Source organism: Hemiscyllium ocellatum, chromosome 36, assembly GCF_020745735.1.
Source record: "Hemiscyllium ocellatum isolate sHemOce1 chromosome 36, sHemOce1.pat.X.cur, whole genome shotgun sequence".
Lineage (NCBI taxonomy): Eukaryota > Metazoa > Chordata > Chondrichthyes > Orectolobiformes > Hemiscylliidae > Hemiscyllium > Hemiscyllium ocellatum.
This window is the reverse complement of record NC_083436.1, coordinates 16,161,169-16,177,264: the sequence shown is the minus strand read 5'-3', so window position 1 is coordinate 16,177,264 and position 16,096 is coordinate 16,161,169. Positions and strand designations below refer to the sequence as shown.

Sequence of the window (16,096 nt, the reverse complement as noted above, 5' to 3'; positions counted from 1 at the left end):
TATGGGCCCTACAGGTCTTTTTCCGTCCTTCTGAACAGCAGTGCCCACCATGGTGTCATGATCTTGGCAACTGCTGCCCTCCCTTTGTGAGCCATCTCCCCCAACAATATCCAAAACAGTATACCTGTTTTAGAGGAAGATTACCACAGGGGACATCTGCACTGCCTTCCTACACTCTTTCTGCATTTTAGTCATGTTGACAATGCAATCTCGTATAGCCAACACTCATTTTTAAATTTCGTACTTTCGAAACAGTGTCCCGATTCATCAATTGTGTTAACGAAACATGCATTCTAGCAGAACATCCTGTAGATGACTGTAAATAGAGAATTGAATTGAACAATGAACAAATATTTGAAGAGTGGACCAGGGCATTTGTGGAAGTTCGTTCAGAATTCTAAAAGGGAAGGGCACTGAGATCCTCCACAGCATCTTCTCAGGAAAGCACAAGAGACATTGAGTGGCTTTTTACCTCTTCCCTTTCCAAAATTCCAGGCCCCAAATGTTTCTTCAGGTTCTTATGCTGCTTTTAAATTTAGTACACTGCTCACCGTACAATCCCCCCTATAACAGGGAGACCAAACTCTGATTCTGTAACTACTTTGGGCGGCATGGTGGCACAGTGGTTAGCACTGCTGCCTCACAGCGCCAGAGATCCGGGTTCAATTCCCGACTCAGGCGACTGACGGGGAGAAGGTGCAAACTCCACACAGTGTCTGCGTGGGTTTCCTCCGGGTGCTCCGGTTTCCTCCCACAATCCAAAGATGTGCAGGTTAGGTGAATTTACTGTCACTTTAATTCTTTGTCCAATTCTAACTCTGATTTTGGTGTCTTGTACTATTCCATTGAAACTCACCATAACCTTAGGGATCAGAATTTGATCCTCCAAAGAGATTCTTTACAGACCTCTGGACTTTGCATTGATTCTTAACGAATTCAGATTAAAAGTCATGCCCTCATTTTTATTTTGAGTTGCTGCAATTGGTGATGATTCTGCTCTTCTCATTTACAGGTTCTCTAAGTGCATATTTGTTATGTCAAGTGTCCTGTTACCACCCTCTTTTGCCTCATATCATCAACCTTTTTGTTGTTTAATTTCTCATATCAAAATCATCCCTTTTTGTTATTTTCCCCTTCCCGATCCCCCCTCCTCAGCCTTGATATGTGATTAATGCCTATTACATTCCTAACATTCCAGTTCTTACAAAAATTTCAGTCTGAAATGTTAACCATTTATCTCTCTTCACAAATGCTGTCTGTTTTATCTCTGATTTCCACCGTCCACACTTATATTTTCTTCTGCACTAATTCTTCCTGAAACTGATGAAGCTCCACCCAAGATGCCTGAGCAACATTTTAGGAGGAGAAACATGCTGAATTTCTCCCCAATGGATGCCATCTTCACATTACTCAATATTGATATCCGTTCACTCTGCTAATTAACAATCAAATTCAGGAACTTCCTATCCTGTGTAGTCTCCTTGTTTGCTGGATTATGCAGTTGGGAAGTTCTGGCTACACAGTACAAAAAGGGCAGGTTCTTTTCTCCCTTCCCTTAGACCATAGTGAAGCCTTTGTTTCACATGGTGCTTTACTCAGCAACTCGGAGTGAACTAATGTCTCCTTGTTTTCAAATGAGAGAAACCAGTTTGAGTTTCCAGTGTCCTTGAGCTTGAAATCATTACTTCACAAAGGAGTTAAATAGTTGGCTACTTGCTGCAAGATATTTTCTGAGAAAAGTGTTTAGTCTTAGTCTGAATGGCAATGATAAATGTGGTTCGTTCCCATGTAATTTTGGAGGTTGAGGCAATGGTTGAAATTGAGGATGTGGCTTTCAAATTTCTTCATGTCTCCAACAGGCTTTGATTGTTAAACTAACCACATAGGAGTGAAACTGTTTGCTGGAAATGACTAATAGACTAAAGGATGGATGATGTGGTTTAAAATTTACTTGTAACATAGATTTTTGTGCTACACTCGGCATTATACCAACTTGGCAGTCATTTCCATTATGCAGACCATGAGATGGCCAATGTGGAAAATGGAGATGCATCACCATTGGAGAAATGGGATGTCTTGGAAGTTGGAGCTAGGTGCATTGGTGGGATGTTGTAGAGGAAGCTTTGCTTACATCTTAGCAATACACAGAAGTCGCTGCTGATGACCATGACTATCTGACAAGGGAAGTGTTCCATTCCTCAGCATAAGCAGCTCGCAATTCTGGTGACGCAACTCAAAAAGATTCTAAGAGAAAATGGATTTTCTTTTCAATTGACCTCAGTACTTCACTCCTGGGGGTAGACAAAAATCAGTCGTTGCTAAATCCTGGTACAATATGTATCTGATATCTGTGCACAGAACCAGGTTAGAGCGTGCGGTCCTTCTCCCTCACACAATCTCCTTCAGATATTTACAATTCAGACATTTTAAGTAGCCATTTTTCACAGGAAAAGACATCTGAGGGTAGGTGATGCCAGTAGAACTGTAAATCTCCAACCTTTGGAAAATAAAATGGATGGGAGGAAATATATTTGGTGATTGTGACAGTAAGGTTCAGTTGTTTAGTTCAAAAAGGTTTGTCTGTACTCCTGGGGAATATTCTGCACGCACTTTGTTGTAATTGCCTGCTTTGTCCACAATGCATAAGACATGAGCATGCTGTAGCTTCTTGCCTCTCTTTTTAAACAAAAAAGTGCTTCAAATCTCTAGCATGAGCATGATGAAGACTGGCTGGTTGGCCAAAGGGACTTTTATTGCTTTTGATCGGCTGGTTAACACTCGCACTTGCAAATTTAGCAAAGCTAACTGGCTACACTAAAAGCCCAACATTACACAAACATTTTACAGAGCAAAAGTATAACCAAAGAGTCTTCTTTTCTCATCAAATAGGTCAAAGTCCTAAAATAATAAGAGCTAAACCTGTTTTAGAACGAACTGATACTCAAACCATAGGTGACTTTACTCCAAGACGACACAAGGGTAGGTAATGTTCAGCATGCTCTATTAAGATGGCTTGGAACTTTAACTGACTAAACTTTCAGTAATGATTGACACTATGCAATTAACTCTCCCATCAAGTTGCTTTCTTGTTCAATCATTAGATACTGTACCTCTGTATTTTAGGCTTGAATTGCATATTTTGATCCCTTTATAAGGTGACTAAATATTCCTGAATAATTTATTAAATTTGCTATTTATGAACCATAATTGTCTAAAATGATCAAATACTTAGTGCAATAGCTTATCTGGTTGTTATTGCAGTTGTTAAAACAAGTTTTTTTTTAATCATCAGTAAAGTAGTTCCATTTTAACCTTGAAAGCAGAACAGAAGGACAACGTTTTTGTTCAGTTATTGTATCTAAATGAAAGCGAGCTATTGTCTCCTAACTTCATACACTGATCTGAGGAGAACTTCACAATAAAATGCAAACTTTGTTTATAGTGGCCTCTACTGTCCAGATGAGAGCATGCAGAACAGCTACATTATCGTGAAATGATTTAGAGGATACATTTTGAATTCTAATTGATTTTGTTTATTTAAACTTGTATACAATTTGCATTCAACATTGATATAAAGCAAAACAAAATAAATTAAAGTACTTTTGAGCCTGGGGCAGCCAACAGAAACGTGCCTTGCAATCTCTTGTCTTCCACAGTTAGGATAAGAAGAATAGTGGTAAATACTTCTATTCTAAATAGTAAACATGCCACCAGCATCATTCAACACTTTGTACGTTGAATGTAAAATAATGACACCCAACAATTTCCCTAATCTTTTTGCAGCAATTATAATGATGCATTTTTTTTTGTATCACCGTTAAACCTGAAGCTTCATCGATTTTGTTTTATTAGCAGACAAAATATAAACATAAAACTTTAGTATGTGCATTTGGAAATGGGCAGATTTTAACAAAAAAGGGTTTGGTATTCCTCTCCAGTTCAACATGACTGTGCTTCAGTGTTGTTTGGTACAGAACTCAAAGGAATAGTATATTTCAACTTGACTGCATGAGTGATATATCGGGGACAATTTTGGACCTCTGATATTAAAGGAAGTCTCCGTAGCCAGCAGCACACATCAAAAATTCATATATATGTCACACATTTTTTTTCAGCATTTCATGTGAATGGATGGAAAATCACTGGCTCTGTGTGCTTTCATTTCTGGTGAATGTTACTGGCCAGCAAAGCTTCCCACCAGTATTTCTGTTTGTAAATTCAGCACCTTGTCCACAAGGCAAGCTTTTTGCAGCACTTGATATTAGTTCTAAAAGACCAGATGCTGTTGGTTTCTAATTAATACAGCTACATCATGAAATTTCCTGACTGGTTCGCACTCAGCTTGGTTTAGCTGGAGACAAACACCAACAGTTTCCACAATACAATTGTCGATTCTCAGATTTTTGTTGATTCTCATATTGTGCGGTCATCAATATAGTTTTCCAAACCTAGTTATATATTCAAAACATTTTAACCTGTGTTTTTGAGAACCTAAGATGGATGTTTACATGAAGTTAAAGACAGTGTCAAGGATTTTGTCAGATCTTGCTCTTTCTCCTCGTGGAGAGATAGAGGTAGTTGGAATGCCGTATTTCTTGTTTTCCCAACACTTATTGAGAAATAGCAATGTTCTCCATCATGTCAACTAATTTTCCAGGTGTTACAATAATAATACATTGCAGTCCAAGAGCACAAAATGTAATTGAAACTTCTTAGTCAAATATATTTGAAAACTATGCATTGACCCACTGAAGCACCCAAAGATCTTAATTAATCTTTGTAATATTAATTTTAACATGCATTCATACTTATCCAGTTTTAATTGATTTTCTAAATAGTAAACATGCCACTAGCACCATTCAACATTTTGTATGCTGAACATAAAATGATGACACCCAGCAATTTCCCCATTCTTTTTGTACAGCAAGTATATTGATGTGCATTTTTTGTACCACAGTTAAACCTGCACCATTGGAAATTAAACCTTTACCTGAATTTGAAGAGTTGCAGGAATTAGCTCCAGTCAGATCACCAGTGACCAAAACCTTTACCAGAGAGTAAGTCATAACTGTTGCTTATTACTGTAATTGTGCTGCATATATTTTGTCATTGCATTTATTTAACAGACTTTGAATGAAATCAGTCTGAACACAATGACTTTACTTACTGTGTATTAATTATATATTTTACTGCTGATGGAATCAGAACAGTGTTAATAAAACATATAACAGGATTTACCTGAACTCAGCATGGGGAATGTAGCAGAGGTAGCAGAAACTTGAGTTTCCCGTTCTATTTCTGTTGCCAAACTGACATTCCACCAAGTGGTCTCATTAGTACTCTTCCATCTGAGCTGTCTCCTGATTTGCATTTGCCCCACCCACACCTTTGAATACAAACTACTTCTTATTCTGTTGGCCACGTCAAATGATCTCCCCTTTAGATAGATGATCTAAAATTTATTTGAATTCAATTCCCACTTTTTGTGTAGGCTCTAGTTGTTTGCTAACTGACCTGGAGTTTTAAATCCTCGACTGGTTTGTACCATAAAATGTAGGACCAGAGTAGGCATTTGTCCATTGAGTCTACTCTGTCATATAATGAGATCATAGCTAACTTGATAATCCTCAACATCACTTTCCTGCCTTTTCCCCATGAATCCCTGATTCCCTTACATATTAAAAAATCTATCTGCTTTGAATATATTTAATCACTGCCTGGGTTAAGGAATTCCACAGATTCACTGTCCTCTGAGAGGAAAAATTCTTCTTCATCTCTGCCCTAATTGGGTGTCCCCTCACTCTGAGAGTATACTTTCTGGTCCTAGCATTCCCGCAGGAGTCACTTACCTCTCAGCATTTACCCTGTCAAGCCCCACAAGACTCGTGTACGTTTAAATGTTTCTCCATTCATCTTTTTCTTCTCTTTAAGTACCACTGTTCAGGAGTCAAGAGAATTAAAATTACATGCATTTATTTTAAAATGGTTTGGTTTTTGTTTTTACTGAAATTTTTGGAGTTGTCAATTGTGGCTTGTTTTGCTGAAGGGATAGAAATAATCAGTCCTTTCATCAATATCTTAAATTGATTTTAAAAACTGCTACCCAGAAAAATTAACTGATCTCTTGATTGAGTTCTATGGTATAAATGTGATATAGTATTGTAAAAGCATTTGATTTTAGTCATCCACCCTCCTCTGAATTGCTATAATAACAAAACAAATACCAGAATTTTATATGTGGCAGTTGTTTAACAAATCAACTAAAAGAATATAATTCATGCAAGATGGAGCTTGTTTGTGTACTTTGTGGTTAATTTTGCAGCATATTGTAGAGAAATACATCTGACTTTGACTAGAAATGTTTTCATTCTGAAATGTTTAATTGTTTAGATTGAATGCACAAATCCAGGTGTTACCTTTTCAGAATAAAGCATTTTCTTCATCTGTTCATTATTAACTGAATAAAATAGGCAGTAATAGATGTATTGGAATCTGATCAATGTCCATGCACTTGCTGTTTTTCTGCTGAATAAATATTCTTTTTCTCAGATCATATAAATTACATTTTTAGTTTGTAACAGCCTATTGCTTGAAAGCTGTGTGCAAAACATTAACCAGTTGATTTATGCATTAACTTCTTTTACAAAGATTAACTATCTTTTGGACTTGGCCACAGTGTTAGAATCCATCTAATTTGGTTGATTTTGGATGTTCAATTTAGATTATTTTTAAATATGTAAAATATCATTCAGAAAAGTACATCTGTGCATTTTCAAGTTCATTCTTGTCAGTCAGCAGGTGGTTTTTCAGTCTCTCTAACATCGTGCTTTAACACCTGTTGATTAGCTTGGCTGTTGATAGTGAAGTTGAGAAAACTATATCTCATTTCTGTTCGTAACACCATGCTTCAAGGTTTTACCTACACCACATAGCCTGCAGCAATTTAAGAAGGCAGCTCACCACCACCCTCTTGAGGGTAGTATGCGATGGGCAATAAATGCTGAGCTACCAATGATACCCATATTCTAGCCACAAATAACAAAAACCTTGGGATAAGTGTAACTAAAAGAGAAAGAAAGGAGTTGCTTATAATATTGGATATGATTGTGAATCCTTGGATCATTTTGAAGACTAAATATCTTTTCAGAAGTTTTCATACCAAGATATTTGTTTAAAAGTTTAGAAGTCAAACCTGTAATGCTGAAATTTACACACACAATTTAACTTCAATGAGTATAAAATTAACTTGGGGTAGCACAGTGGCTCAGTGGTTAGTGCTGCTGCCTCACAGTGCCAGGGACCCGGGTTCGATTCCAGCCTTGGGCGACTATCTGTGTGGAGTTTGCACATTCTCCCTGTTCTGCGTGGGTTTCCTCTGGGTACTCCGGTTTCCTCCCACAATACAAAGATATGCAGGTTAGGTGAATTGGCCTTGCTAAATTCCTCATAATGTTCAGGGATGTGTAGGTTAGGTGCATTAGTCAGGGGTAAATATAGGATAATATGGTAGGGGAATGGGTCTGAGTGCGTTAGTCCTTGGAGGATCACTGTGGACATGTTGTTTCAATACTCTAGGAATTCTATGAAAGTTTGTTTCATACAACCCTTACCTTCCATAAAGCAAACATTAGTCACAATCTTCAGCATTGCACATTGTGAGAATCTCTAACTCTTGCTGGAAACCAAAAGGCTCCTTCTGAGTACAAACTCTCCTTAGATGGCACCTTTCAAACCTGTGACCTCTGCCACCTAGAAGGCAAGGATAGCTGATACATGGAAACACTGTTACATGCAGGTTTCTCTCCAAGCCACACACTTTCTTGACTTGTAACTATATTAAAGTTCCTTCATTGCTATTGGATCATAATCCTGGGACTCCCTTCCTAACAGCACTGTGGGTGTTATTTACGCCTGAACGAAAGCAGCAGTTCAGGAAAACAACTCACTAAAGTCTCATTGGAAATCAGGGATTGGCAATGAATGCTAGCCTAGTCTGGGACACTCAAATACCATGAGTGAATTTTTAAAAATACCCAAAAGAAACATGCAAGAAATATGTTCAGGAAGTGGACCATCTTTATCTTCTATCACCCTTATTTTCTAGCTCCCTATTTCTAGTTGGACCATAAACCAAAAGCAAGTTGGATGATTAGCAGTATGTTTTGTGTGAGTTGTTCTCAAACTGACCATTGGGTGATGCACGTATGCAATCCAATTTGGACATTACAGACCAGCTAATTGACCACTTGATACATATAGAAACATAGACTTTTTAACTAAAATAAAAAACTGCAGATGCTAGAAATCTGAAAGGAAAACAAATTATTCGAGAAACTCAACAAATCTTGCAGAATCTGTGGAGAGAAAGTCGAGTTAATGCTTTAGGTCTTGTGACTCTGGGAACTGAAGGATCACTGGGCTCAAAATGTTAACTCTGCATTCTGTCCAGATGCTGCCAGACCTACTGAGCTCCTCCAGCGATCTGTGTTTTTACCATACATTTTAACATCTAGTGGTGCATTGTATTAAAGCCTTTTTTAAGATCCCAGCATGTAGACTTTCTGATAACTCAAACCTTGTTTTCTCAGGTTATGGAAAACATAGTATTCTATGCCTCCACATATTTCTTCTACTGCTAACTGGCAGTGAAAATCAATATTAATTTGAACGAAAAATCTTGCATTTGAAATACCACCTCTGTTCGCCTCAAACCAATTCATAGTCAATAAAATACAAAGTGTAATCAATTGTTATGAAGTAGGGAAATGGGTATCACACAGTAATATATAGTGTGATACATAGTGACAAAAAAAAAGCAAGTGGTCTATTTTAAATATTTTGGTTGTGGGGGTAACTGGAGATTAGTACAATGGGAGAATTGCCCTCTTTTTGGAACCGTAAAATGGAACATTTTGTATAACTGCAATAATAGACACATGGTCTCAGTTTAGCTGCTCACCAGAAAAGCATCACTGTTGACAGTGTGGTACTCCCTCAATGTCTCACTGAATTGCCAGTGTGAAACATGCACCAAAATCTCTACACTGAGGCATTAACTCATGAACTGAATCAGAGCAAATATTGTGCTAAGATTGTCAGTTAAAGTATAACAGTGTTACTTCCACAAAGTATTTTCATTCATTTCAACAAAATTAAACCACTTACATTCCCATTTTAAGAATTGAACATTTTCATCTGCCATGGTATTGTGATCATTTGGCTATGTCTCGCAAAAATATTGGTCATAATTCCTGTAAATAACCTATTTTGGAGCTATAAACTCTTTACAATGGTTCCTAGTCACTACTTTTCTAATAATGTTCTATGTGATTATCTTTTTTCAATTCATGAATTGACATCATAATCCCAGTGACCAAAAACATGTTTACAAGGCAAATTAACATGAAGATTATGTTCCAAACGATTCTATTCTTTATTAAAGTTAAATTAATTGACACTAAAAACAAGGGGCAAGCTTAGGTTTATCTCTGCTTTTAAGTAATTCATTTGCATAGTTGATTTTAATTAACCAGAGTGATTTTTTTTAAAAAGTTCATGGTAAGTTAATAATTTGTGGTTTGCTCATAAATCTTCAGTTCAGTCCAGTGCCTCACTGTAGATGTTTGTGAATCAGTTTAATCATTGCAAACGGTTATCTTACTTATGGGAGGATCATAAAAGTGTAACTATTTGGACTGTTGCTTCTTTTCCTCCCAATTATCCCCCTAAGAATCAGCCTCTCCAGGTTTCCTGCTAATCCCCGGCCTACCTCCGTAGACAGCACTGCTTCCAGCACTGATTCACAGGAGGACAGTGAAGAAAACTACGTGGCCATGGAATCTGCTCCCTCCACAGATGATCCAGTATGTAACCTTCAGATTCATCGATTTTAATGTCATTATTATCATGATACAGCCCCAGAAACTGGGAAGGTGATGCAAAGTAGGTCCAAGATTATGTAGAATTCACAATCTAAACTTGCAACAATAACAAATGTTCTTCTAATTTTGACACATTGAATTAGTTCTTCTCAATAAACACCTTTTTTTAAAAAAAAATGTACCAACAAAAACAAATGCATAGCATCACGTGATGGAGATTTTAATATTACTGAAGGTAAGGTATGAGTTAACTGTAAATGTTGTGTTTGAATCTTAAGGCGAGTTGACCTTCCTTTGCAAAAAGGGATGGATTTTGTCATAATATTCCAAAATACTGAGGTTGGAATAATGTATTTGGAAGGACTCCTCATATATCTGAATTCTCTCATTCGCTAATGTTTCTTTTTTTAAACTCTTTATTCTTGAATTTTTTCCTTTTAGGATTTATACTAGAAGCGGCTTTACCTTTATTCTTGCTCCTCTCAAGGCATCAAAACTCCTGTTTTCCCTTTACTCTTGCTCTCACGTCTCATTACTTTTTTTTCCATATTGTTCTCCCATCAACTAATATCCTTTCGTCTATCAGGATCTGTTCTGTTCCATTGCGTGGCTTTTCTTGGAGTTTTCTAAAGTTTTCTACTTGCTATGGTTTCTCCTTTAAGTTTATCATTTCCTTTCTTCCTGTTTCTCTATATCTTTTCAGTGAAGAGTCCTTCTATTGTACTGTTCCTATTACACCCATTGAACGGGAAATAACAGGAAGGGAATGGACAGAAGAGATGAGGTGGGATGATTTTGGGACAACCGTTTTCATCTCTGTAAGCAGCTGCTTTTCTGTAAAATGACTTTTAATGCAATAGAGATTTTTTAAATTGTGAAGCATTGTTATTTTTGGTCAGCCATTTGTGAGCATTCGGATGAGATATTATTAATACATGACAGATGTCAAGAATCTTTAGAATAATAACATTCAGAGGTATTTAACTAGTGTAAAACTCCCTTGTTTGGGTCAAAAGGTTCTGCCCCAGATTTCAATGGCACACAATCTGGGTACCATTCAATTAATGCGGTACACCTTTCCTAAATTACTATGGCATTAATTGCTGAGAAATCCTGCAAACTATGGTCTGTCTCAGGTGGTCAGTTCTGGATCAGGTGACCACACTGTTGTACCTGCCACAGCTCTGAGTTGTTCCAGATCCCTTACTTTCTAAAAACACATTGGATGGACAAGGCCTAAAGTAACACCTGACTTTCACAAGTTTATTTATTAATTACATCACTGTCTTCTTTGAAGCCATCACCAGATGTATATTTTCCCTGTACTCAATTCAAGGTTATAGAAACAGGTGACTGTCTGCCTGGACTGTTATCTTGAACTCACTTATCTTTATGGTCACAAAAATAACGGGGCACGGTTCCCTCACAGCTGCAGAGTTTCCGATGAAATCAATAGTAAATGGCTTGACCAATATCATCCAATCTGGCACTCTTTTTCTCACTCTAGAAACAGTTCTTCAGTCAATGACTAAGTTTTTCTTTGCCCATTCTGTCACCATGAGACAACCCAGCACACAGGGCTTCACCACAACTAGCACTCCTTCATAATAAGGAAGAAATAGAAGCATGGCTACCTGATGCAAAATGGTCAATTATGATCGAGTAAATAATATATTGGCTTACAGAACTTTTGTGTGTGTTCTTATATGTGCATATGCAAGCATTAGTTTGAAGTAGTAGTTGGCTTACAAGAAGTTATTATGGGCTATGTACCGTCTAGAAAAATTCTAAATATTGTTCTCAAAATCTTTATAAAAAGCCTGAATATTGAAGAGTCTTTAAGTAGATGTTTACTATATTCAGGATGGTCAACTTAGGGAATTCACTACCATAGAGACCTTGAATATATTCAAGAAAGAAATTGATAAATTTTTCAAAATAAAAACTGTGGATGCTGGAAATCAGAAACGAAAAGTGAAATTGCTGGAAAAGCTCAACGGTTTTGATAGCATCTGTGGAGAGAAATCGGAATTAACGTTGCGGGTCCAGTGACCCTTCCTCAAACTTCCTCAGCTTGCTTTGATTTCTTTCCACAGATGCTGCCAGACCTCCTGCGTTTTTCTAGCAGCTTCTGTTCTTGATAAAATTTACAATCTTAAAGGCACCAAGGAGATAAATTGGGTATATGGTATTGTGATAGAGCATTAGATATGATAATATTGAATGATGGAGTGGGCTCCATGGACCGAATGGCCTACTTCTCCAAGGTCTATAAGTATTTTTAAAAAGGAGCTGTACTTTTAAATGGCTCAGACAATAATAGATTTTTTAAAAATAAAGTGATAGTCATTTCTGCTATAACACAGTAGTTCCATTCTCATGCAATCCCATGTTATAACAAAATCATGTATTAGTAGCACCATTTAAAGTAATGGGGTTGGAATTGCATTATAATCAATACATACTTTAGAACTTCATGCTTTAAAAAGTGTCCTCAGTTCATCAGTCTAATTTTAGTGAATTCATGTTCACAAATCATGCATTATAGTAGAACGACCTGTACCACTCTATCATCCAAATTGAACATATCTGGAGTTGTAATATGTGATGTATTAATGAACATTTTTGATTAATTTCCTATGGATAAAATATAATAATGAAGAGCTCGTTTGAGCTCCTCTAAACTAAATCAACCTGGAGAATAAAGAACCAAATTATTCAGCTTTGGATACTGGGACATTACTATTGTAGTTCAGGTTGGTGTTTTCCTCCCTATAGGAAATTGTTTAGTTTCCATATTGTCAACAGCCAAATTAATTATTAAATTTGTATGTCATTTAGAAATGCACATTCTTGCTAATATTTATTACTAACTGGATCAATCTTGCATGGCATGCACCTCTATGTGTCATATTATCCCTCTCAAGAAATTTGTTTCAATTCTTTAAAACAAGAATACAATCAAAAAAAATCTCTAGTCAGTTAGTCACGCAATCTTTGTGTGCTCCTCTTTTGAGTCTTTCCTTCGATAGTGGAGGTATGGTGGAAGGAAAATCAAAGATTCTATTTTTGACCACTTGACTAATGCCTGCTGCAAAGCAGTTTCAGAGTGACCCTCGAACTGGTTTTGTGTGACCCTTCAGCTAGTGGAAATAGAACCTGTATTACTAAAATGATGAAAGCAACTGTTTCATTAACATTTCATTACCACATTTTACACATGATATTTGACCTGATTATAAATAACTTTAACAATCTAAATAGATATTATAATGATTTTATGATTATTCTGTTGCAAGATAGCAACATGTTCTGCTATATTGCAACAACCTTTTTGGGGAGGGTTGTTAATATTAAGCTGTATTTTATCCCCATAGTTACTGTTGAATATATTCTGATATTTTGCAGACTGTAAAACAAGGATCACTGCAAAGTTGTGATGGGGGAAACAGTTTAACAAGATCGAAAGGTGACAAACAACAAGTGGAATACTTAGACCTGGATCTAGATTCTGGTAAATCAACACCACCACGAAAGGTACAGTTCAACAATGTAGCACTTAAATATGCTTACTATGATAACTTAAGAATGTTTTTCAGAAGTAGAAATGGCGCTAGTCTCCTTGTAAATTCTCTAGTGGTTTTATTTCAGTCCTTTTAGATATTTATTCTACTCAAGACAGAGATATGACGTTCAGAGCTATCACACTTAAAGGCTAGTCCTCATGTATGTTGGAAGTTTGACTTGACTTCAGTTCTGCTTTGGTGCTGATCCAGATAATTTCACCTTTTATTACAGTTGTGCAGTCAGCAATTACTAACTTGCTCTTGGTTTAGTTATATCCAGGTTTTCCTTGGATATTGAGTGTGCTAAAAATTGAATAGTACTGCAAGCTTTATGGGATTTTTTTGTTTCATTTCAGAAAAGCAATGGTACAGGTACAGTAGCAGCAGATGAAAAAGTAGATTATGTATTGGTGGACCAAGAGAGAACCCTCGCACTAAAGAACACCAGAAAAGCATGGACTGATGAAAGACAGTCAACAGAATCGGAGACCCCAGTTAAAAGTGCAAAGTGACCTAATGCTGTCATTTAAAAGACCATCATGCCTTATTGAGATGCCTTTATGTTCCTGCCGCTAATGGCCTTCTACTCTATGTGCCCTACGTGAATAAGCCAACCATCAATCATGAAACAGTCATAAGTGACTACTGGCAGTGACTCCAAATTTTACATCCAAACAACACACGTCATCAAAATGGGGAAATTATTGAAATCAACTTGATCACTATAATTAAGTGAAAGCTGTTTGATTTTACATGCATGGCCTGCGGAGACTTCCTTTGATCCTGTATGTTAGCTGAATTTAGACTTGGATTACTTCTAAATGGTCTAGTATTCAGTTTTAGAATGCCATTGGAAAGAGTTACTTCAGGTACAAGGGGAAGGTATTAGTTATCACAGGAATCTGGCCTCAAAAGTCCTATGTAGAAAATAACTTCATTTTTCTTCATTCTAGAGCAAATCATGAAAATTGTTAAACATCCAGGCTGAAAAGTATGTTCTAGCTAAACTAATTTTCTATTTTTTTTAATTGAAGACTAGATTTATTTAAGGTAGGTTTAGTGGAAGCAATTCTTGACATGTTAAACTTAACGAAAGTAGTTACAGTAAAACTACTAATGCATCGTTCAATCTCTAGAGCAACATTGCTGGCAGTGGCCTTTAGATGACCATTATCAATAATTATCTAAAAAGAAAACCCAACAAACCCATCCAATTCCTTTCCAGTATTAAAAGTAGAATAGACCATAAATGCCAATGGTTTCTCATTCTTTGGTATATATAAACCAAAATATCCAGTGCAGAAAAGTAACAGATCAATTAAGTTTAAAACTCTGGAAAGTTGAGACTTTAATCCTTTTGAGATAGTTTACATGCCTGAATTTTAAAATAAACTTGCAGAGTGCAGATTCTGCAGGGTAGAGTCATGCATTCCTTGTTACAAATCCAGGAAGAAACTCGTTTGGTATTCCACATGATGCCTCATAATTCTATGCTCAGGTGGTACTTTTTTGGCAAGTTCTAGTGTACTTGTATCCAAGATTCTGGTTTCAAAATATACAAGTCCCATTTTAGCCATGTTTTTGAGCCCTTTGCAAAAACTTTTTGTATTACTTCCAGCAGTAAATTCTTTATTGATTTGCATAGTAGCATTATTGCTTTTACATTTCAAGATCAGGGATGCAGTACTTGGATTTAAAAAAAACACCTGCTGTTTATAATAGCAATTAAGTTATATGGAACCCCTATATCCAGGCGACACCGATATTATTTCATTATTCATACTACATACCATGTTGGGAATGTGATAATTTTGTACATAACATCTTTTCTTTCCACTTATAAAGTGCTTATAAACTGTAAATGTACTAAAAATTACTAACATTTGTATTTACAAAAATTGTCTTTATGCATAAAAATGTTGAAGTCCATCAAAAATTTTATCATTAAATGTTGAATGAATGACAGTTTTATGTGTATGTTTGTAGTCTTCCAGCTCACAGGCTTTGTATCTAAAATAACTACCTTGGCTGAAGTACCCTTTTCCTTTAATGTAAATTGCACAGTGATGGTTACTCATTATAAATAAGCAGTAATACTACTTGTATTTTAATGCAAGTTATGGAAATGCCAGACATAATGTAATTGTGAAATTAAATCAATGACCATATTCCACCCAGAGTGTTTTGAGCTTATTTTCCAGACATTTGTGCAACTATCCAGATTAACTGAAATTTATCACACAACTCACAGTAATAGCCTTTCCCTCCCACAACTCTTCACCATAGACCAGATGATATTTAGACTGTTTATTCATATTCAGTGACAATCTAGTGTGTTTAGTAGTTTAGTATTTTACTACCGAAAATCAATTAGGACACCTTTCAATTGATCTGAAATCCAACTCCTTAAGTTCTCTTTAGACGTAATGAGTTTAACATAAATATATTGCTGATGTGTGCGCAGATGGCTAGAATAGTGCATTCAAAACTCTGCTGCCTTTATCTTAATTTGCACCAAATTCTTTTCAGCCGTTGCCACTATGACCACTAACCTGCATTGGTTCTTGTTCATGCAACGCTTTGATTTTAAAATTCTCGGCCTTTTGAGACCTTTCCATTCTTTCAGTTGTGGTCCCTTACCCACCCACA

General features: G+C 36.4%; 1 protein-coding gene across 10 annotated transcripts in view; it reads left to right on the top strand.

The window, feature by feature from the left end:
* Positions 1-15,604, top strand: part of gab1 (GRB2-associated binding protein 1) — a 219,579-nt gene extending 203,975 nt beyond the window's left edge. For 7 of the 10 annotated variants that reach the window (XM_060851704.1, XM_060851703.1, XM_060851708.1 and 4 more), the window contains 5 exons: positions 2,890-2,979; positions 4,958-5,057; positions 9,731-9,863; positions 13,290-13,418; positions 13,804-15,604. In XM_060851704.1, the coding sequence (XP_060707687.1) occupies positions 2,890-2,979; positions 4,958-5,057; positions 9,731-9,863; positions 13,290-13,418; positions 13,804-13,959 (608 nt within the window). In that variant the 3' untranslated portion in view covers positions 13,960-15,604. The remainder of the gene's footprint in view (positions 1-2,889; positions 2,980-4,957; positions 5,058-9,730; positions 9,864-13,289; positions 13,419-13,803) is intronic. The other 3 variants (XM_060851711.1, XM_060851709.1, XM_060851712.1) reach the window with 1 other exon arrangement.
* Positions 15,605-16,096: the final 492 nt, after the last annotated feature.